The sequence below is a fragment of the Eleutherodactylus coqui genome, chromosome 1 (genome assembly GCF_035609145.1).
Source record: "Eleutherodactylus coqui strain aEleCoq1 chromosome 1, aEleCoq1.hap1, whole genome shotgun sequence".
Lineage (NCBI taxonomy): Eukaryota > Metazoa > Chordata > Amphibia > Anura > Eleutherodactylidae > Eleutherodactylus > Eleutherodactylus coqui.
Window position 1 is genome coordinate 56239380 of NC_089837.1, and position 24155 is coordinate 56263534.

At 42.8% G+C, this 24155-nt stretch overlaps 1 protein-coding gene across 3 annotated transcripts in view; it reads right to left on the reverse strand.

The window, feature by feature from the left end:
• Positions 1 to 1771: 1771 nt before the first annotated feature.
• LOC136621153 (adhesion G protein-coupled receptor F5-like) overlaps positions 1772 to 24155 on the reverse strand; it is a 170588-nt gene continuing 148204 nt past the window's right edge. For all 3 annotated transcript variants that reach the window (XM_066596433.1, XM_066596425.1, XM_066596442.1), the window contains exons 10-21: positions 23590 to 23787; positions 20882 to 21037; positions 20497 to 20703; positions 19048 to 19278; positions 18464 to 18610; positions 16667 to 16857; positions 13992 to 14168; positions 10601 to 11962; positions 8164 to 8205; positions 7358 to 7417; positions 4545 to 4611; positions 1772 to 4329 (exon numbers count right to left, since the gene is read on the reverse strand). In XM_066596433.1, the coding sequence (XP_066452530.1) occupies positions 4256 to 4329; positions 4545 to 4611; positions 7358 to 7417; positions 8164 to 8205; positions 10601 to 11962; positions 13992 to 14168; positions 16667 to 16857; positions 18464 to 18610; positions 19048 to 19278; positions 20497 to 20703; positions 20882 to 21037; positions 23590 to 23787 (2912 nt within the window). In that variant the 3' untranslated portion in view covers positions 1772 to 4255. The remainder of the gene's footprint in view (positions 4330 to 4544; positions 4612 to 7357; positions 7418 to 8163; positions 8206 to 10600; positions 11963 to 13991; positions 14169 to 16666; positions 16858 to 18463; positions 18611 to 19047; positions 19279 to 20496; positions 20704 to 20881; positions 21038 to 23589; positions 23788 to 24155) is intronic.

The following is a 24155-nucleotide window of genomic DNA, read 5'->3' on the forward strand; positions in this document are numbered from 1 at the left end:
GGCAATTTCATTAAAGGGGTTGTCAAGGGTTAGAAAAGCATGGCTGCTTTCTTTGAAACACAGTGCTACCCTTGTCGGTTGTGTCTGGTATTGTATCACAGCTCCGATTCACTTCAATGAGGTTGAACTGAATACCCCACGCTACCCTATAGGCATGGGTGATACTCTGTTTGGAAGGAAACAGCCGAGTTTTTCTAACCCTGGACATCTCCTTTAAAGCCAGTGTTAGGCTATGGCAGCTGCAATTGTATCAGCTGCACAACTTTGCCCTCCAATAGAAGTGAATGGGAAAGGTTATGCCTTAATTTGGCAGTGTGAACCAATGGTCTATAATAATAAATATGTAACACAAACTTGGACTGACCTAGTAATACACTATGATAATTAGCTTCTTCTTTACGGACCGGTTCGGACGTCATATTTTAAAATGACATTTTTTATTTTAATATACATTTTGTAGGAAACAAACGTTACAACCTACATGAGATTAAACAATATCTTACATCAGTGGGCTACAACCTGTGCATTTCTGGCTACAATGAAACTACAACTCCCAGAATGTCCTTTAATTAAAGGAGTTATTTGGTTTCAAAAATTGATGTCCTGTTCTTAGGATAGGCTAAAATTATCTGATCAGTGGGAGCCGTCCACCCGGAAACCATGTTAGTCAGCTGTTATCTGGGCCGGAGCCTTTCTGCACTGAGCTACTTGCTGCAGGAAGCAGGCAGCTTTGTTCTCACTCTAGTGACCAGGTTTGGTCATTCACTTTAATGAAAACTTTGCTGTAATACCAAACCTGGCCACTGCAGTGGGAATGGAGCTATTTGCTTCCTGCAGAAATCAATTCACCGGCGAAGAGTACAGTTGATCGGTGGGGCCCCCCACATTTCTAATAACAATGGCACGTCCTGAATACAAGCTGTCAATACTTTACAACTGGACTACTCCCTTAAGTGTTAATCATTTAACCCCTCTAGGCCACCAGGGATATTAAATACTACCCCCTAATCACCCTAGACCACCATAGATTATGTATATCAGTATTAACCCCTTAATCAGCTGCTGTAAGACCACCAGACATTTTAGGTATGAACTACTAAACCACTCCAGACCAGCAGGACTATGTCAGGAAAACTCCTAAACCATCCCATGTTATAATGTGTACTGTAATTAATGCAGTATTACTTTTCCCATCTCTGTTTGGGGCACCCAAAGCGCCTTTATTAAATCTTTGTTTTTGACCTGGCCATGCTGTGAGTTGTAGTTATTAACTGGTGGGAAGCTGCAGGTTGCAGACCTCAGTCTTACATTACTAGGGGCTTTAAACAGTGATATTCACCGCAGCGAACATACATGAAATAAATAAGTTAAAGCAAAAGTGACAATAAAAACACCGGGTGTATATATTACGTGGTGTGTCATACAAGGTTTATAGCACAGCTGGAGTAATGACATTCTATACAGTGAATAGACAGACATGGTGGTGTACTTTACAAGGGGGGTCATGACATACATATGTAAAAGCGGCTGGATTACTCATATTTGAAGTGCACAAGTCTCAGAACAGGTGCCCAACTGATGGTCTATGTGAAAATAAAATTGCTGTGTCCCCTATTTTGGTCTGTAAGATGGACGAAAGTAACAAATAGGAAGATGCAACAATACTTCTGCAGCGCCACCTATTGGAAGGCATCATTCCTGCAAGTCAATGATAGACTCTTTATACAAGCTTTAGAACAATGACTGGGAATTGAAAACCCATTCATTGTTATAAGGCTTGTATAAAGAGTCTGACCTTGACTCGGAGGAATGTTGCCTTCCAATAGGTGGCACTGCAGAAGTATTGTTGCATCTTCCTTATTTGCATATATTTCCAAGAGGAGCATGGATGGCCTTAAAGTCCCCTCACACCTACTAGATGCTCTTCTTAAGGAGAAACGATACCCTTCCTGGACAAGAGTAGGACTTGCAATGTCCACTATCCCCGCGGATCACACAGCTCATGGATAGATGCCCGTGTGCTGTCTGATGCAAATTCCATCTGATATTCTTGGGCACAACTTGCATACCTCCGTCTGAATGAGGAAATCCCCCTTAATTGCTTGTTAACGTTGTTATATGGAGACGTTCGTCTTTAGAATGTACATTTGTGATAGTTATGAAAGACCCTAAACCAAGGAATACAGCAGTATTTAACATCATGGATCCAGTAGAGAAAGCAGGTATAAATGTTGGCTTTCCTGTTGGCTTCATAAAAATGGCGCCAAATGTGTTACAACTGCCAGATTAAAGCAGTGTTCACATTTTGTCTTGTGGCGCCTAAAATAAGGTACAGCATTATAGAGCATGCTATGGTTTTCAGTGCAAGGAAACTGTCCTCTTGGATAAAAAAACCTATGGCAAGTCAATATAATCAGTGACATCACTGCTTTCTAGTGAACTGATATGCTGAATTCTCAGTGATGTCACTGGTTCCTTACTAAATAACGAACTAGATTCTCAGTGAAGTCATAGGCTCCTTCAATATGTTTTTGTTACATTCCTGGTAACATTACTGTTTCTTTGTCTATTAGTTGACTGTATGATCAACCATGTGACAATCTCCTGATGTTATAACTAGCTACACTGCTAGTGACATCACGGGTTGCATATGAATTGACATGATGCATGTTCAGTGAGGTCATAGGTTATCTGAATATGTATTTGCTACATTTCCAGCACTGGTTCTTCGCCTATTAATTGGCTGTATGATCAACCAATCTCCTACTGTTATATGTCTACACTATTAGTGATATCACTGGTTGCATATGAATTGCTATGCTGTATGCTCAGTGATGTCATAGGTTTCTTGAAAAGTGATGGATTACTGTATTTTCCCAATCATTTTACCTCTTGCAGTAAAATACTGACTAAATCCCAGTGATGTCACTGGTTCCAGATGAATTGACAAGAAGAATTACCGCTGATGTCTTAGGTTCCTTCTAGATTATTTGCCACATTCCAAGTAATGTCACTGGTCCCTTCTATAATAGTTAGGTATATTCCCAATCATATGACACACTCCTAGTATGATAATTGGCTAAACTCTATATTAATGTAATTCGTTCCATGTGAATTCATGAACTGTATCCCTATGATGTCACTAGTTCCATATCAATTGATATACTGTATCCCTGTGATGTCACTGATTCTATATGAATTGATATACTGTATCCCTGTGATGTCACTGGCTCCATATGAATTGATATACTGTATGTCAGTGATGTCACTGGCTTCAGTATGAATGGATATACTGTATCACTGTGAGGTCATTGTTTTCATTATGAATTGATATACTGTATCCCAGTGATGTCATCAGTTCCTTTTAAATTTGCAGCCACATTCTTGGTAATGCCCTTGAATATCTTTGCATTTCCTTGTAGTGATTCTCTAGACTGGATGCATTCTCACTGATGATGTAGTCTTACTGTACATTCATTGTGGCTAAGTTCGCATTGATGTAACTATGCCCTTGTGCATTGATAGGCCTCCTGTTCAGTGATGTCATCATGACTCTGAATTATGGGGCTTGCATTCTCGATGGCTTCACCAGGTCTTTATGCCTTGATGGGATGCCTTCTTAGTGACATCATAATGCCCTTGTAAATTATGGGGATTGTTTTCCCAGTGATGTCACTGAGTCCTGCGCATAAATAGGTTGCCTTCTTAATGATGTCACCAGATCCTTGAAAATGATAAGGATTGCATTCCCAGATGTCATTGAGTCTTGTGCATTGATGTGCAGCCTCTTCAGTAATGGCACTATGTCTTTGTGAATGAAGGGGTTTCGTAGTCCCAGTGATGTCATCGAGTCCTTATGAAGTGGGCACAAGCATTTACAGTGCTATATTCAGTCCATTGCATATTTATAAGCTGATGTCCACACAATGTCATTGTGTCCATGTGAATTGGCAGATATAGAACATAACCTTTAAAGCCTACATAATGTCTTCCTCCACAATGGAATGAACTGGATAGGCTACAAGCTGAAGCAGATGCCGTGGTGAGGTAGCCTCACGAGTTCTCCATTAGAGTAAATGTGCGGAGCACTGAATGGAAAATGTAATAACATAGCTCAGGCCTCAGTGATCCGGGATACAATGCACTGGGAGTGACAGGCTTGCTGATATGGAATAAAGTGCACACAGTAGACTGAACAGACGGGATGATAACGGTGCAGGGCTGTTCTGTAAGCACATTCTGTAATGCACCGCAATCAGGTCAGGAGGGAGTAGGAGTTTGACATCTCACTGGATGAGCTGGCCTGCGCTGAAGAAATGTTGTAAACACCTGTGAAGAGATGAAGAAGTCATTAGTTATGTCTCATATCTATCTAATATCGCTCTATCTAATATCTCTCTCATACGGTATCTATATATCACATATCTATCTATCTGATATCTATGTAATATCTCTCTATCTCATATCTATCTCTAATATCTCTCTATCTGTAATATCTTTTTTCTCTAATGTCTATCTTATTTTTGCTGTTTAATAATAATCACCTTTTTTAGCAAACAAATTGATAACTCCTTTGGAAAACACGGGGTCTGCAGTACTGAGATTGGATGTCTGTAATACAGGAAAAATGGAAAAAAAATATTAAAATTAAACATCACTTGTAGATAAGACTGTTGGGATCATTATGTTGGAGAAACAGGGCAGAAACTAAAAGCAAGTGTGAGGTCTCATTGCCACATAATTAAAGACAAAAACCCCCATTTACCTGTGACTGAGCATGTTGTAGCCAAGGATACTACACAGAACACATGAGAGTTGTAGTATTAACAGGTAACTTCAAATCTCAAAAAGACAGAGGAGGAATGGGGAGGGCGGTGTGTGTGCGTGTGCGTGCGTGCATGCGTGCGTGCGTGTGTGTGTGTGTGTTTTACAAGAATGTCTGATATTCTGAACACGGGGTTTATGGTCTCTGTAGGATTTATGGCAGGTTATAACAGATGCCGGGACTGGGGGCTCCAGGCCTCTGATCCTACATCACTTTATAGACCATAAACTCTCACACTCTTATCTGTGGAGTCGAGGTTTTATTCTCTAACCCAGTGGTCCCCAACTCCAGTCCTCAGGGACCACCAACAGGTCATGTTTTCAGGATATCCTATGGTAAGAACACCTATGGCAATGTCTGCGGACTGACGGTAATTACATCACCTGTGCAATACTGAGGAAATCCTGAAAACATGACCTGTTGGTGGTCCCTAAGGATTGGAGTTGGGGAACACTGCTCTAACCTCATCCCGTTTCTTCAGATAGTTTGGGTCAGAAACACTATTTTTTCTCATTGGGGAGAGCAACTAGACAGCGAGTGAGGAGCCTTAATGGGCCATTCATGCTCCTCTGGGTAATATGCAAAGAAAAAGGGAGATGGAACAATACTCTTGCAGTGCCACCTATTGAAAGGGAGTAATCCCAAAGTTAATGTTAGACTCTTTACACAAGCCTTGTAACAGTGAATTGAAAGCAAAGCCAGAACCCATGCACAGACAGCTGTTTCAGGGTTTTTGCCCCTCATCAGTGTACAGTAGGATTCTGGCTTTGTTAGCAAAAGGCCTATGATGTGGGTCAGAAACACTATCTTTTCTCCTTAGGGAGAGCACCTAGATGGTGAGTGAGGAGACTTAAGGCTGATTTTCACTGAGCTATTATGGCTCAAAATTCTTCCAAACGATGGCTTTTGAGCAATAGCAGTTGCGTGTAAATACGCGCCTATTGTGCACTTACCACGCACTCTTAGTTCATCACTGACTTCAGGTTAGCATAAAGTCCATCACCCCTGATAACAGGGACTGCATGCTGTGTTCTACGCAGGCAGCGCTGATAGCATTGTATGCAGACAGCAGCCCAAGGCAGATGTATTTAGAGAATAGACCACCTGCTGTTCTCTATATACGTGCAAATGAAGCTTGTTAGCTACTAATGGTCTGATTAGCCTATCAGTACCTAATGCAAAATGATCGCTCAAAACTGTTAGTTTTTGACAAATTTTGAGTGACCTTCTTTGTGTGTAAATGGAGCTTTAATAGGCTATTCATGCTTCTCTGGGTAATGTGCAAATAAGGAAGATGGAATAATACCTCCACAGTGCCACTTAATGGAAGGCAGCAATCCCCAAAGTCAATGTTAGACTCTTTATACAAGCCTTGTAACAATGACCAGGATTTGAAAGCAAAGCCAGAACCCATGTACAGACAGCTGTTTTGTGGTGTTTGCCCCTCATCAGCATGCAGTAGGATTCTGGCTTTGCTTGAGAGAGGCCTATGATGTGAGTCAGAAACGCTAGCTTTTCTCCTTAGGGAGAGCACCTAGGCAGTGAGTAAGGAGACTCAATAGGTCATTCATGCTCCTCTTGGTAATATGCAAATAAAGGAGATGGAACAATACCTCCACAGTGCCACCTAATTCCTGGTCATGGCTTGTATAAAGAGTCTAACATTGACTTTGGTGATTGCTGCCTTCCAATAGGTGGCACTGTGGAGGTATTGTTATATCTCCCTTATTTGCATATTACCCAGAGGAGCATGAATGGCCTTTTAAGTCTCCTTACTCACCATCTAGGTGCTCTCCCTAAGGAGAAAGATAGTGTTTCTGACCCACATCATAGGCCTATCTCTAGCAAAGCCAGAATTCTGCTGCATGCTGATGAGGGGGCAAACCCCTCAAAACAGCTGTCTGTGCATGGGTTCTGGCTTTCCTTTCAAGTCCCTGCCATTGTTAGAAGGCTTGTATAAAGAGTCTAACAGTGACTTTGCAGATTGCTGCCTTCCAATAGGTGGCGCTGCAGAGGTATTGTTCCATTTCCCTTATTTTCAGATAATTTTGTTAAACCAAGTAGTTAAGGCCCAAGTAGTCTTAAAAGCTTGCTGCAACATCATTTCTCTTTGTTGGCCATTAAAATGTATCATATATAAAATATTAGGTTATTTCTCTTACTAAGAGCAATAACTGGTGCGAATGGCCCAATAGAAGTCAATGGGTTTTTAGCATCGCGCATTACGCACATGACAAGTATGCATGGAATATGCGGGCGAGAGTGAGTGTGAGTGAGCCCTTGGGGAGTGTTCCCACGGTGTTTGAACTACATGTGATTATATGTGGGGGTTCCATCACGGCTGCCAAAAACACAATTGTGACAAACCCTGAGAATGGAAACAAACAGACCCTTTCACTGTCATTAGCGAGACAGGTGCCATTTTGGTGTCTGTCTTACTAGCGTTCTGTTCAGCTCCATTACATGTGGAGTATAGAACATCATATGAGTATTGCATGGTCAGATGTTTAGTTATATAGAGAGTTTCCTTACTTTTGTCTGCTGTGAAGACCATCTGGAGACGGAGAATCTGCTGAATAGCGCATCTCGTACCTACATTTTTTGGTAAAAGAGAGAAGTTTTGTATTAGACTTTTCATCAGTGCTTAACGGTTGTTTTCAGGATATATGGATGATCAATGTAGGACTGTTAAGGGTCTCACCTCCCAGACCCCCTCTGATCTGCAGGACAAATGACCCCTGCACTGCAACGTCTGGTACTGCAGCTTAGTCAGTTCAAGTGAAATCAGTAATCTGCACACCTACTGTATGTGTGTATATAACACCCACACACACACACACAGAATATCAGAGGTAATATCATACGTTGTGATTAGCCATGCCTCTGACCAATTTTTCCCAAGGCTGTAAAGGTTGGGAAACACAGGTCTAGCTTATAGGAGCCATATATAATGGCATACAGCTCACCACCTACTGGTGGCAATGGACAACCAATGTCAGACTGCGGTACTTTGGGTTCACCGGAAGAAATGATTCGGGAGGACGACCCCATACATACAGTGTATTGCATTAATAAGATCTAATAGGCTATTTATAACTCAACCCATAAGAAATAGACTTTAGTGATTGGCTACAAAGTCGGAGTCTAGCCCATCAGATGATCCTCTCTTACACTCATGGGGCGTTTCTGCAGAACTCACACTACAGGTCCCTATAAAATACTACGTTAACATTTGCGTTCCGGGTCTACAAAAGATAAATGATGTTCAGCTACTTTCAGATAAGAACATATGATAAGAAACGGCATGCAAGAATCACTGTAGGAATATTTCTTCTTACCTTTTTGTCCATCAAACATCCAAAAAGCAGAATAAAGAATCCCTAAAAGACAAAAACAAAAGCGAATCATAGAGAGTTGCGACATTACGAACCATGGTGTCATCTGGCTATTATCTAATGGCTGTAATATGCATCTATGGGGTTCAGTCTGGGCAATCCCATATCATTTAAAGAGGGATTCTCATCTCAGATGTTTATGGCATACCCCCGGGATGTGCCATAAATGTCTGATCGGTGCAGGTGCCACCTCCAAGACCCGCATCTCTTGCTCTGGTCCCCACTGCCCCTGGCCATTCTAAGTGTGATGGCCGAGGTGGTCAGAAATAGCCAAGCACTCTGCACTACACTGTTTCCATTACCCCCCATGGAAGTCAATGGGATTTATGCAAACGAGCTCCGGTGTTCCTGTAAATCGGGAGCTGCAGAAACAATGTATCCCGCTGAGCTATGCTGTTTGCTGAACTCCCATTGATGGGCTCTCAGTCACCTTGTTTTCAGCTCTGTTCCCATCTCGGCCATATTTGGCTGAGATGTGAACACCTCTTTGACTGGTTCCCATACGATGCATATGGTTCCCATAGACGACACCCATTAAAATCAACAGGCTGTCTATGTAATGTTTGATCCTTCAAAGCAGAAGTTAAATTGTTTCCCGAACTGGCTGTTTGAGGGGTCTGAAGTGTCAAACTCTTTCCCTCCCCATTAACTCCTGTCAACTCTGAATGCCCTGTATAGACAACTCTTTAAATCAGAGTGGTCACATGTGGTGAACCTTAAAGGGGTTGTACCAGGATCACAAGTTATCTCCTATCCACTGCTGAGACCCCCACTAATCTTGAGAATGGGGGTCCCATGTCCCCTTCTGCCTATCATTGAGTGGTTGTTTCTTTCCCCAGAGTGATGTCAAAATGAATGGAGCGCTGGCCAAGCATACATGATCAGTGCTCCATTCATTTCAATGGAGCTGATGGAAATACTTGGGTGTTTACCATTCGGTTATCTCCGCAGTCCCATTGAAAGTTAATTATGATGCATTAGTGCAACCAGCACTCAATTTAGTCTCCTTCTTACTGACAGGGGTGCAGAAAGCCCGCAGTGAGGAGGACAGGAGGCACTGAAGTCTCAGTGGTGAGGCTCCCACTGATCAGCAAGTTATCCCCTATCCTGTGGATATGGGATATTAGTAATCATGGTACAACCCTTTTAATTTATATGAGCAAATTTCAGCAATTACACAGTATCTTCAATACTCAATCTTTGCGCCTGATGCCCTGGGATCATTTAGTAGGACCTACAAGCTTGAAATTTGCCTGTTAACATGTTTTGATGTCCATCACAAAACCTACTCTCCTCAATCCATTTACAGATGATGGGTGCCATAAATGGTGCTAGCATTCATTCTCTGGCATCAAATCACCTGGGAATGTGTGGCACAGAGTGCTAAGGCAGCAGATATGTAATTTTAAGCTCTTGCTCATGACCTGAAGGTTGTGAGTACAATCCCCAGCTCAAGCTGAGGGTGGTAAAATGAGTACCCAGCTTGGAGGAAGGTAATAAATAAATTACTTGAAAGCTGTAGAATAAGTTGGCATTATACAAATAACAAGAATGTAATATCCTTTTCTCCCATTGCCAAGCATTTTCCAGCATGGGTTAATTAGTTTATTTAAAGAACAACTTAAAAGAATTGTATCAAAATGCACAACGACTCTGAGGGGCCTGGGAAAAACTGTTGATTGCCCCTATTCCCGCTTCTGGCATCCTCAGTAGAGATGAGCGAGCACGCTCGTTTAAGGCTGATGCTCGAGCGAGCAACTGCCTTCTCGAGTAATTGATTACTTGTCCGAGCAAATGCCGGGGGGGGGGGGGGGGGGGGAGGGGGTTGGCGGCGGCATGGGGAGATCTCTCTCTCCCGCCGCCCCCCGCATTTGCTCGAATGAGTAATCAGTTACTCGAGAAGACCCATGCTCGCTCGAGCGTCAGCCTTAAACGAGCATGCTCGCTCATCTCTACACCTCAGCTATGAGCTCATTTCGCTGGGGAAAACCACATCCTGCCAAACATGCTATTTCCCGATAGCAGCCACTGCATGGAAAATGTAGTGTTACAGGACAGTCATTCACATGAGCTGACCTGTAATATCAGGATGTAATAAGGTCCATTAAAATGGTAATCATAAAGAGGGGTCCCGAGTGGCAAACCAATATTTAAATGCCTAATTGGACATATGAACAGGGGCTGCCATCTTGGCACAACTTATTTGAACCAGACATTATAATTTACCTGCTTATGTCCATTCTCCCATCCATAGTGGTTGGCAGTTCGATATCGTAGGGTAATTATACTCTAATTAGATTGTACCCATCTCCTATTCCCTGGTAGATTAGCTAACTTACACTACTCATGCCATAGTAGAAAGGTTTGGCTTTCTTCTTACCTGGAGCGCATTCAATGCTGTAAATATCACTTGCATCGGCAATGTGTAGTTGATCAATGTCCCTATTCCAAATCCCCAAGTGAGTCCGAGAAGCGGCGTTAGGATCAATATACATTTTGCAATATGATTTAAGCTGCTCTTCTCCTCCTTCTTCGGCTTGTCTCCTATGGAAGGTCTGAGGACTTTTATGATGACCACCAACAAAGTAATGAAATTCACTAGTAAAATAGCCAGCGCCGGTATAACAAAAGCAAGAAACGCTTTGCTCTCTGTCACGTTGAGCCAGCATCCCTTGTCTGTGGTGTATCTTTTGCTGGGTTGGGTGACCGCCACTGTGATCACCGAAATAATAATAGGACATCCGTAACCCAAGAAGAATGAGATGCCCATCATGACCGACTTGCTTAAGTCATGGAACACGCACATAAGACGGTAGAAGAGGATAAGCCCCATGGTTAGCATCCAAAAAAAGGTGCACAGGTAAAAGACGTGCGTGAAAAAAGTTGCTGCTACACAAGCGTCAACCTTTTTGATTTCGTACACGGCACTACCAATGATAAACCAGATGTCGGCCATCAAGAGCATCACAGAAATGTTCATGATGCAAACGTGACGCATGTAGGAGGTCTTATTCTTGGTTACAGATTTCCAGACCGTAGCCTCAATGATAATGCAGATGACCAGACTTAAGATGGAGATGCCTATCCCGATATAGGAAATATACGACAATATCATATTATCTCTGGCGTTGAGTGGGCTGTAGGACATAAGAATGGAGAATGAAGTAAGGTGATCGCAGATGCATGTTACCATTGTGCTGTCAGTATTGTTCTTGGCCCTGCAGCCGGTGCTGTCCCAGTTCTGGATGGTAAAATTCCAATACACACAGGCTGTTCTATCTAATGTCTGGTTACTCTTTTTGAAATCCATCTCTATTTCGAAGGCGTTAGAGTTTTCAGACACCGTTGTTGTCATGACAAGACCATTGATGACCCCTAGTCTTGAGTTGGTATCATTGGGTGTATTTAAAATGTCCATCATTGTAGCGTACGCGACACTTACGATGGTGGTATTTGCTGAGAAAGCTCTTACGGACTTACTATTAATCAAAATATTTCCCGTCAAGTTGTTTGTTTGGTTAAAGTTGAAATCTGCTGTGTAATCGGTTGTCAGGTTACTTATAATGTTGGCAGATAATTGGATATTACTGTTATTTTTAATATTTATTGGTCCGGTGATTGAAAGCTTTTCTGAGAAATTCTCTACGGATTGGAGAATATTCGAACTCTGTTGAACCCGATCTGGGATCTGATCCCAAGTTGTTGAATTCTCCACGACGATGTTGATGGTGTCAAGAAAGTTCTGAAAAGAACAAAGATGTAGTAGTGATGAAGTACGAGTAATAAGTATTATTACTGGTGTAGAATTAGGTAAAACAATTGCATACATAGGGCATACATGCCATAAAGGCACATCATACAGTTACTTTAGGGCTTCTGGAAAGAGCCATGGTTGGTCCCATTTCTTTGATATTGGGTGACAAGAACCTATTAAGGATTCTGAAGTACTTTCCTCTACAGAGAAACTGCATTGATGGACAATGTGGGGAATTTGCCCAATGACCATGGAAAGGGTGTGAAAATGAACAAACAGTATACCAAGCCTTTGTTCTGTATTGCATAATGGAGAGCCCACCTTGATCTGCACTAGGGGCCCCCTCTTTTTTATGTACACAAATGATATAAAATCCCAGCTACTTCTTTATTGACACCACTGTTGCACTGCAGACAAGAGGGGTCCTCAGGGAGATAAATATTTATCGTGTCTCCCGAATAGGGCATATGAAACAGGACTGTCTATGTAAGGGACTGGAACATTTTTCACTGGCGCCTCTCTACCCTTAGGATAGGCTAACAGTGTTTGATCGATGGTGGTCCGACCTCCTGGATCTCTGCTAATCATCATAATAAAGGCTCTGTGGCACTTGCCCACTTAAAGGGATTTTAATGGACAAAAATATTGATTATCTATCCTCAGGATAAGCCAGCACTATCATAACAGTGGGGGTCTTCCACTTACAACTCCAGCCGATCAGCTGATTGAAGAGGTCTCGGTACTTGGGTAAGTTCTTCTTTTCAGCCATGTGATGTCACGTTCAATGGTGCTATGGCCTGAGGGCAGCTCACCAGAGATTGATCTGCCACACCAGGCTCAGCCATTATGCAATGAATGACACTGTGCCTGGTATGGACTTAAGTGGTCATGTTACTTACCTGAGCGCCACTGTCATTTCAATCAGCTGATCAGTGGAAATTCTGAGCAGCAGACCCTCTAAATCAACTATTGATGGTGCAGTCAGTGGCCAGAAATACAGTCAGTGAATGCAGTTCTGGAGTACAATACAGGATGTAATTAAAGGTGCCCATACACATTAGTTGAATGTTGGCCAAACCTGCCAATGCATTTTCCTTATCAGCTGAGGATCTAACGTGTGTGGGGTGTGTCCAAACGGCATGTGTCATGAGAAAGAAAGTATAGGCATGTCAACTCTTCCAGTGGTTTATCTCAAAAATATTCTCAGTGGTCTTTGGGAGTGACTTACATCCCTCTCTCCACGGAACTGAGTGTGCATGTATATAGGGGGGGTAGGAGGAACAGCTGCCATCTGGCAGTTATTTAAAGTGTATGGCCTTTTTTACGTTTAGTACATGATAAGTAGTACATTATACAATCATGACAAAAACTAAGAACACCCTCTTTGAATTCTACGGTTTAAAAACATCTGGTTCTTAGAAAGTCTTAACATTGGGTAAATAAAACCTTAGATGAATAACATAGGACAAATTACATTGTGTTATTATTTATTTTACAAAAACCAGACCAAAATGCAGAAGCAGTGTGTAGAAAATTAAATTCAAGCTTACTGCCTCCACAGGAATTAAGAAGGCAAGTAGCAGCCAGGTGCTGCTTATCAATTGCCTTTGATAAATTGATTGTCAGCAAGTGTGACCACCTCTATAAAAACATACGTCTTTTCAGTTTGCTGGTCTGGAGCATTCAGGTGCCATGGTGAAAAGATATCAGCAATGATCTTAGCGAGGTAATTGTTGCTGCCATCAATCTGGGAAGGGTTATTTCCAAACAATTTGGAACTGTAGAATTCAAAGAGGGTGTACTTAGTTGTTTTCATGTCTGTATGTACAAAGTTACTCAATGGAGATTAATTCACAGGTGGATATACACTTTAAATAACAACTGCACGGTGCAACAATGTGATACTTTGATGTTGATGGAGTAATTTTTCTAAAACTACCAGAGGCTTCTGTTTGTTTATAAACTTAATACAATAGTCGTAGAGCAAAACACTAAAAATAATGGTGTGAAGTCTTACCTGCATCACGGGCTTCTCCACCTTGTCAAGAGCAATGTCCACCTTCTGTAATAAGCTGACGACAAGTGTTATATCATTAGGCGACGTTGATATGTTTACTCTGTCGGTATTTACTGTGGAACTTAACTCCTCAAGGATGGTGGGCACCAATTCTTTAGATGTGGGGCTTGTCAAGGCCTGGGACACAAGTAGACAGATACTTAAGTAAGCTGAATGAATGGGGTTCCATCTACCTTTATGTACAATTTTATGAAACAAGATGCCCTTTTTTGACTCAGGGCGCTAAGGAACATAAGACCAACCCAACAGAAAATGGTTATTTGGTTTCCCAACTCAACGTCACCAATTAAAGGCACCCTACAGACTGGTAGTCTTCTGGTTAACTAAAGACTATCCGGGACAATTTCCGAAATGCATTTTTACCGCAAACCATCCATTTCTGGCTTTTATAATTTATTTGCTTGCAGCATTCACTAATCTACCTAGTAAACAGGACCATGTGAGCTAAATACTCCCCAGCCACATTATTAAAGGAGTTGTCCTACCTCCTACTGTTTTGCTGCAGAAAGCAGACAGCACTGTACATTGCACAGTGACTCGAGTTGGTACTGCAGGCTGAGTCCCATTCACTACAAGAGGACTCTGCCTGCAGTTCCAAATCAGGCTACTGTACAAAGCTGTCTACTTCCTACAGCAAAACAGTTCGAGGTAGGACAACCCCTTCAATTATCATTTTCTGGTAAGTCTTTACAGCTAAAGGGCAGGAGGTTAGTGAACTGGTAAATGTACCCTCTGAGCATAATGATCAAAAACAGCACCAGATAGATAATGCTGTATAGAGCTCAGATGAATAGACATACCGCAATCAGCTACATAGTGTCATACAGGACCAGATAAATCAGGGTAGCTCACACAATTTTCTGGCTTGGTATTTATGAGGTGAAGAGGTGATGGTGATAACTATGCTAGACGACCATAGACAAGTGCTTCATGACAACATTCCTGGTGGTCCAGAGTAGTAAAGAAGTTATTACGAAGATCCCTTGCGGTATGTGGTAGCACAGGGGTCAACACTCTAGTCAACAGTCTAGTGGTATTTAGTAATGAAGGAGTTATATTGCTATCTTCCCTTGTGGCCTAGGGGTGCTAAGAGATTATTTCTAAAATACCTAGTAGTCTAAGTCAATGTCAACTTCCGTGCTACTTTAGGCTATTGAAAGGGGTCAATGCCAAGGACACTGATATTTTAAGGCATGAAATAATTTCTGATAGTCTAAGGCAGTGGAGGGGGTTAATGTCAGCTTCCTTGGTGGTCTAGTGTAGTGTGTATGTGTGGGGGGAAAAAATAATGCCATCTTTGTTGTTAATAGCAACTTCCCTGATCTAGAGTACTTTGTTGAAGGGCATCTTAATACCAGTTTCCCTGGTGGTCTAGAGTAGTATGTGGTGGTGTGGAGTAGTAAGTGGGAAGTGTTAATTTCCAATTCCTTGAACGTCTAGAGTACTTTGGGGGCATAAGAGCTTGTTAAAACCAGCTTCCCTGGTGGTCTAGAATAGTGTGTAAATTAATGGCATATACCTTGGTGGTATAGGCTAGTGTGTTTGTGTGTGTCTATCTGTAAGGGGGTGGCATGTTAATAGGGAATTAATGTCAGCCTCCGTGGTGGTCTAGGATAGCATGTCTCAGTGTGTATGGGTGTGAGAGAAGTGTTAATGTCAGCTACCTGGTGGTCTAGAGGCTCACTTACGGCAACTGTGGAGCGATATGCCACAGGATACCATACAGATCCTGTATTCCTCCATGCCCACTCGTATCACATCTTGTATCCAAGCTAGAGGTGGTACAACAGGGTACTAGAACCTCCATGCCCGCCCGTATCACATCTTGTATCCAAGCTAGAGGTGGTACAACAGGGTACTAGAGCCTCCATGCCCAACCGTATCACATCTTGTATCTAAGCTAGACGCAGTACAATAGGGTACTAGAGCCTCCCTACATGGGGTCAGTTTCCCACAATAAAGTATCCTTTTGCTCTGATATTGTAATCACTTAGGCTGGTCTCACACGGGCGGACTGGATCCTGCATGTGGGAGGCCCGCAGCGGATTCCGGCTGTGACCCCGGCTATCTCTGTATTATGAATGACCACAGTGGCTCGGCGGTGGTCATGTGTAGTACAGTTTGTCTGTTTTTGTTTATTTGCAATGATGTGGGTACCTGCAGCCCATATGCAATGTTAATTGTGTATGGGCTGTGGGTCAGACGGCCTCGATTGACTTCAATGGAGGCTGTCCACGTGGAATAGAGCATGCTGCGATTTTTCTTCCACTTGCAGAATACGAGAGTATGAACAAAAAAAAAAAAAAAGCAAAAATATATGCCTTTCAATACCCGCAGAATCCACAATTCAAATAAATCTGCCAGTGTGAGCCCGGCCTTCCTTATATCAATGTGAGCATCACACATAGAAAGTTTCATTCGATTCAGGCAACTTCTTCTAGATACGTATTTTTTTTTCTATAATGAGTGTATGTGCCCCAATGTGCCTATTGTGCTACAACATGGGAACAAACTAGAAAACCTTGGGACAAACCCCCCCCCCCCCCCATTACCGGCATGTCCTGAAGGCTTCACAAGTGGTGGACTACAAGTAGGTAGACTGTTGGTTGACTTACATCCAGGTGATTTTTAATGTTGTCCAGAGCCACAGACACGCAGCCCGAGTAGGTGGGGTGCCATGAGGCTTTGCTTCCATTTTTAATGCAGGTGAAATTCTGAATTCCTGTTAACTTTGGATTGTTGTCCGAACAGGACACTGTGGTAACGGACCCTATGTCTCCGATGTAAGTAGTTGTGCACTTTGGATCTATAAAAGGAGTGGAAAACTATTAACATGGTGCCTGGAACAACAATATCTATTATTAACCATTAGTATAATACTACTTATTTATGCCGCTCCATTTTGATGGTATACCATTCAATTCTAAAGGGCCGAGAATACAGTAGAGCTGTCCTGGTAATCAAGTCTTAACTCCGCTATCACTATGGTGCCTGACACCACAAGTACTGTACTGTATGACCTAGCAGCTAGCACTGTTGACAGTGGGTGACACCAATAGTACTGTATGACCTAGCAGCCGGTTGACACCAATAGTACTGTACTGCATGACCCAGCAACCAGTTGACATGGGTGACACCACAAGTACTGTACTCTATGACCTAGCAGCCGATTGACATGGGTGACACCACAAGTACTGTAGTGTATGACCTAGCAGCCGGTTGACATGGGTGACACCACAAGTACTGTAGTGTATGACCTAGCAGCCAGTTGACATGGGTGACACCACAAGTACTGTACTCTATGACCTAGCAGCCGGTTGACATGGGTGACACCACAAGTTCTGTACTGTATGACCTAGCAGCCAGTTGACATGGGTGACACCACAAGCTCTGTACTGTATGACCTAGCAGCCAGTTGACATGGGTGACACAAAAAGTACTGTACTGTATGACCTAGCAGCCGTTTTTATATAGGTGACACTACAAGTACTGTATGACCTAGCAGCCGTTTTTATATAGGTGACACTACATGTACTGTAAGACCTAGCAGCCGTTTTTATATAGGTGACACTACATGTACTGTACTGTATGACCTAGGAGCTAGCACTGTTGACATGGGTGACACCAATAGTACTGTACTGTATGACCTAGCAGCCGGTTGACATAGGTGACACCACAAGTACTGTACTGTATGTCCTAGCATCCAGAACAGTTGAAATGATTGACACCACAAGTACTGTCGAGGGGTCACCCTTTGTCATATATCCTATAAGGCAATTCTGAGTTAATGTCTTCATGTGTAACTGATCCTCATGTCTTGGCCAGAGTGGAGAGTAGCTACAACAAGCATCCCTTATTCTGGTGGACACAGACAGCCCAATAAGGAAGATGGAACAATACCTCTACAGCGCCACTTATTGGATAGCAGCATTCCTGCAAATCAATGTCAGACCCTTTAAGCAAGTATTTATAATAAATTGAGCAAAAGCCAGAATGCCATACACATACAGCTGTTTCAGGGTTTTTAACCCTCATCAGTAGAAGTAGGTTTCTGGCTTGGCTATCCAATAGGTGGCGTTGCAGAGGTATTGTTCCGTCTTCCTTATTTGCATATATTTCCCAGAGGAGCTTCCATGGCATGATAAGTCTCACTCACCTAGGTGCTCTCCTTAAGGAGAGAGGATACCCTTCCCGACAGATATCCGAGTGGTGCAATTAATATGGGCAAAGTATTTCATGGCTCTCAGTTACTGATGGATTGGCACATAGATATAACGGACTTCCTAGGTGCACTATAACTAACCCCTGTTCTAATCCTGTTTGAAGTTGGAAACCAAAGTCCCCACATACTGTTCTTGCTTGGTGTCCCTATGTGTCACCCCCCCCCCCCCTGAACAATACAAAGGCTATACCTTTCAAATAGGTCATTTCCATATAGTCACTTGATACAGTATCATCAATCCGATTAGTAATCGTGCAGCGAGCCTTGAAATCCACACATTCAGTAGTGCTAACAGGAGTGTAGGTAGCACTGAAGCATGAGCTTGTCATAGTCATCGCTGTGAAAGAAGAAGAGATTGTATAAGCCCTACTATCCTATATATAGTAAGTCACATACATATGGTCTGAGCTATACAAAACTGGATGCAGGGGTATATACATCACATATTCATTGTTTCCATTTATGAGTAACGGTACTTTTATTAATGATGAGATTTTATGACAAACACTTATACAATACAATGCTGTGAAAAACTGCTATACAGGGTGTAGCCAAAAAGACGGATCCGGCGCTATATCTCAGTACTGGTGTCCTATAGTGATATAACAATGCGTCATTTCGACTCCACCCTGTATTACAGAATACAATTTTAAGGACACAAATGTTATTTTATGATGGAAACAAGCAAAGTCTTACAGTTTTGCGGTCAAATATAGTGCTGCAGTTTTTTCCAAAAGTACCAATACCACAATGATTGATAACGTGAGCTCTTACCTTGCGGTGGCAGACTGATTCCTGATTTGGTGATGATTTGTAAACTCGCTCCTTTGTATCCCGTCGTATTACTTATGCAGCATCTAAACTCGATACTTGTATTACACTGGAAGCCGCCCGCCACCGGGCTCCTACTGATCTGGCTCGGGTTGATGAGTCTAGCAATCGTGATTGCTTTCCTTGCAGTCAGAATCCCTTGGCTGACCGTGTCCACTGAGCAATCGTACATGCCTGCAAGATAATACACAAGTGATACAAACCAATCGTGTCTTGTGGGTCCGCAGCTATCGAGAGCACTCTTGTACAGGGGATTTCTGGGAAACCTGCTGATACAACATCCAACAAGTACAGTCCTGTGCCAGATTACCTGGAAGTGGGTAGTTGGGGGGGTTACACCTGGTTAAAGGGGGCTTCCCAGAAGCCTGAAACCCCTGCCGAGTAGTTCAAGAGAAAACATGGTGTTAAATACATGATATTAAGTATTCACCACCAAACCCCTCTAGATCTCCTGGAATATTAGATATTAACCCGAAACCACCCCCCGTAGATCACCACTTGGCACTTTTTGTCAAAATAATTAAGCCCCTAGAAGAAGTTGTCGTTTTGCTGCAAAACCCGGCATGCAGTTACATCTCAGATACACAAATGAGATGTGATGTGATGTGATTGCATGAACGGTTGTGTCACCCGAGGCTCTAAAAGTGGAGGGTCGTATTTGATGAATTGTCCCCCTCCTGCCTAAGGCCATAAAAGTGGTTGCATCCTTGGCCTATAAGAGGCTCTTGGAGGCTCCTAGTGGGTAGTGACGTCTTCTTCCGCTTGTGTAGAGCTTGTTGACCACTAGACGTCTTTGTGACGCAGAGAAGAGATTTTCCCCCGTTACCAGAGTCTGAGAGGGGCGCATTATTGGGATGCGAGAAGCTGGATGGTCGTATTGATGAATTGTCTCCCACCTAGACCATAAAAGTGGTTCCCCCCTTGGCCTATAAGAGGCTCTCGGAGGCTCCTTGTGTGTAGTGACCTCTTCTTCCACTTGTGTAGGACATGTTGGCCACTAGACTCCTCTACGATACGGAGAAGAGTTTCACCCCGTTACCAGAGTCTGAGAGGGGCACATTATTGGAATGTGAAAAGCTGGATGGTCGTAATAATGAATTGACCCCCACTGGCCGTTCTAACCAGACTGTTAGGAAGCATTTGGACCAATGGATGTATAAAAAGTGGAGGTCAGAATTTGGCAAAAGCAGCATAAATTGACGATTTGAGATGAGCGAGCACGCTCGTTTAAGGCTGATGCTCGATTGAGTAGCGGCGGGGGGCGAGTGAGAGAGCTCTCTCTAGTGGAATTTACGTCGCGGCGACTCACTGTGGTTCTGAAGACCAAAGGACATCTAATGCGCTACTAAATGGAGGTCTCTAATAAAGTTTCCAGGATGGATAGATACTCACCATTCCAGGCTACTGTTGTTACATTACTTGGAATAGTCAGTGTAGAGTTACAAGTCATTAGATTGCTTGTATAATACTGGGAGGAAATGCAGACATTTTGAAAGTACCAGCTGATATTTCGCACCGAGGTGGCGTTACAATTACACTGCATGGTCAGTTCTTTCCCCTCTGAAATAATATCCGCCTTTGAAGTCACAGAAGCGCCGTCTAACAGGAAAGAAAAGAAGAAATCTTGAGTATTCAATACACACCCTGTGCCGATATCTAGCAAAAAAAAAACTGAACTCAGCTGCACCTCCCTCCTCCCTCTCCAGCTGATGACGCACAGCACGCTCACTGCACTCCCCATAGAAGTCAATGAGTCTTCTGCCCCAATATTACTCACATATATCTTGATAGATCACTTTAACGTTGCCGGTCTCATTCGCCCCGTACATTGTGGAACATGTGCAGTCATAGCTGCCAGTATGATAACGGGCGCAATCGGTGCCATCTGCTTCAACGTGGTATGTTTTACACGGGGTGTTGTTTCTGGCAATCCCTGTTAAAAAAGAAGAAGGATCCTGACTGGGCAGTTTATATAATAACTACAGAAGACACAGATATAAATGAAAATATATGGGATCTTCCTTATGAAAATACTAGTGCCGTGCAACAACCGATGCCAATGTAGTAAATATATACGTAGAGCAAGGAGCCCGCTGCTGCAGTGGTATCTATCACTAGGTCTGGCTGCTGCTGTAGCCAGGAAAGCATATGCTCTTACAAGAACCACATTTATCTGTGATTGCAGGGGCTAAACCTGAATTACTTGCAGTAGGTATCAGCAGGGACATACACAGGGAAGGTGGGCTTCAGAGCAGAATTCTTAATGGTTCCTCTTTTTTGCTGATTCATTTCACACATTCCTTAAAAGAATGGACCTGCAACTGATTACCACCTGTTCTCCAGAATATGGCAGCTACTTCCTTTATTTTCTAAAGATGGAGATAAGCAGCCTTTTGATTTTCATCATCCAAGGCAAAAGGAAGATTGCGAAAACCTTAGGATAGCATCGCCGATCCATGGGCTCCATCAATATTACTTCTAAGCCTTTGTAACTAGTGAGCAGGGCTGCCAGTGTAGTTAATGGGTTTCTAGCAACATTTCTGTGGTCTAGGTAGAAAAGGCGTTAACATCCGCAACCATATGGATCTAGGGCAGTGAAGGAGTTAATCTCTATATTCCTGCTGGTCATCTATAACTCTATGGCAGAGATGGGGTTACTGATATCATTTATGAAAATCTAGGCACAGGATGAGTTATTATCAGCATCCTTGGTGGTCTAGGGCAGAGAGGGGTTTAATGTTAGCATCCCTGGTGTTGGGCATAGAAAAGTTAAAGGGGATGTCCAGGACTTTTACTATACATGACTCATCCTACAAATAGGTCATTAGTAATTGATCAGTAGGGGGTCAGCTAATCCCATGGCCTGCTGTCAGTTTGGACAGCGCTGTCAGCATTGTGGGCTGGTTTGGTACTACAGCCATATCTCCCACTGAATTCAATGGGAGCTGTACCTGCAGTACCAAAGTGAGCTGTTACAATATGGCCAGGGTTACCAACCTAAATTTTTCTTTTTTTTCTGGAGAATTTATCAAAAAATCATGGACAGAAAACATTTTTTTTATGGATACACTGGATTATAAGTGATATGTGTTTATAGATTAGATACTGATATGAAATCATTACCAGCATTACTCCAGAATGACTGTAATCACAATCATAACGACCTGCTCAAGTACCAGCGGTCTCAAAAAAACTCAAAGGTTGATCAATTTTTTTTTCACGGACAGTGGAAAATGTGATCCGATCAGCTATTTATGACCTAACCTGAGGATGGGTCATCAATAGAAAAAGTCCTGGAGAACACCTATAGTGATACCATCTTTGGTGGTTTACGGAAGAAGGGGTCATTGTTAACAATCCTGGTAGTCTATAGCAGTGAAAGGGTTAATAATAGTAGCCTTAATTGTGTAAAGCAGAGAAAGATTAATGCCAGTATGCCTTTTGGTCTATGGCAGATGTCCCTGGTGGTCTAGAAGAGTGGTTCTCAACTTCAGTCCTCAGCGCCCCCCAACAGGTCATATTTTCAGGATATCCTATAGAGAAAACATGTGTGGCAATGTCTAAGGCACTGACAATTATTACATCACCTGTGCAACACTAAGAAAATCCTTAAAACATGACTTGTTGGGGGGGGGGGGGGGCATGAGGACTGGAGTTGAGAAACACTGGTCTAGGGCAAGAAAGGAGTTAATGCCAGTGTCACTGGTGGTCTAGAACAGCGAAGGGCTTAATCTTGTATACTTGAGACTCAGTTGCTCTGTTACAGAGACTGTGAGTCTGCCAGATGATAATGCGTCCAACAGTCGTCCCAGGGATTATTGCCTCTGTGCTTTTACACATTAACAATCATTGCTCAGTGAATAGAGGCAAAGCGGGCCAGGGATCGTTCCAGCTCGCCCGCCTCCATTCACAGTAAACAGGCTGTCCTTCTTAGATGAAGGACTGCCTGTTCACACAGGCCGATGCAGCTGCAGACCAACTATGATTTTATGGTCTGTATACAAGGTATGGTCAGCGATTTATCCTTAATGGTTCTTTCACTGCATGCATTTACACTGCGCAATTATTGTGCAAACCACTCGATGTAACGAGCGATTTGTACGATAATCGTGACGTTTAAAAGAGCCCTTACTCACCTGTGCAGAACCCAGTGTTGTCCTGGCTGTAGCAGGAGGCTGAAGACTGATTGTTCAGCTTCCTGTTTTCTCTGCTCACTGATTAAACAGTACCGTCATATAGTGCCCCTATATTCTACTGAGCTCTAATTAAAAGTTAGAGAAATTTTGATAACAGCATTGTATTAAAAAGTTGCTTTGTATGTAATTCCAGAATATATATATATATATATATATATAGGCCACGCCCACCAGAGCCCCTGTAGCAATTGTACGATTTACCCTTATTACAGATATTGCAATTGTAATATTTCAGCTGCATTACTGATGTCCCCATAAGGGGCCAAGCTAGCGAATAATCACTACTCACCTACTATCCCGGACTTAACAACGCATGTCATGGCAAAGTCCATGCTTAATCCTTGTGTGCAGCACTCAATTATAGGAACCTCCATCTTGTTACAGGCAATGTCCGTTGTTAAAATTTTAATTTCCAGCGGCTGAACAGCGATTGTCGTCTGTATCTGGTAAGAGTTCACGCTGTCGTCTATTACACAAAGGAAAGTACCTACAAGCATAAAAAGGTAAATGCAAAAAGTCATGAAGAGGCAAAGAACTGGTATCTTACTGTTGCAAAAAGTCTCATACATTTGGGGCAGTAAACTTTTTTTTAATATTGAGTACTTTACAGAATGGCCTTACAAGGAGTTGTACCCTATATACATGTTCTATAAGGACATATGGATGTCACAGAGGGGCCTGCCAACAACACTCCAGGACATTGACCAGAGAGCTGCTGCAAAGAGTCAGGGAAACATTAGCTCCTCCACCCTCCTCCCTCTCACAGCACACTGTACACTGAGGGGCCACTGTATTAGAGACCCCCATCTAGTAGCATGTTGGACCTCCTTTAGCCTTCAGAGCTGCAACAATTCT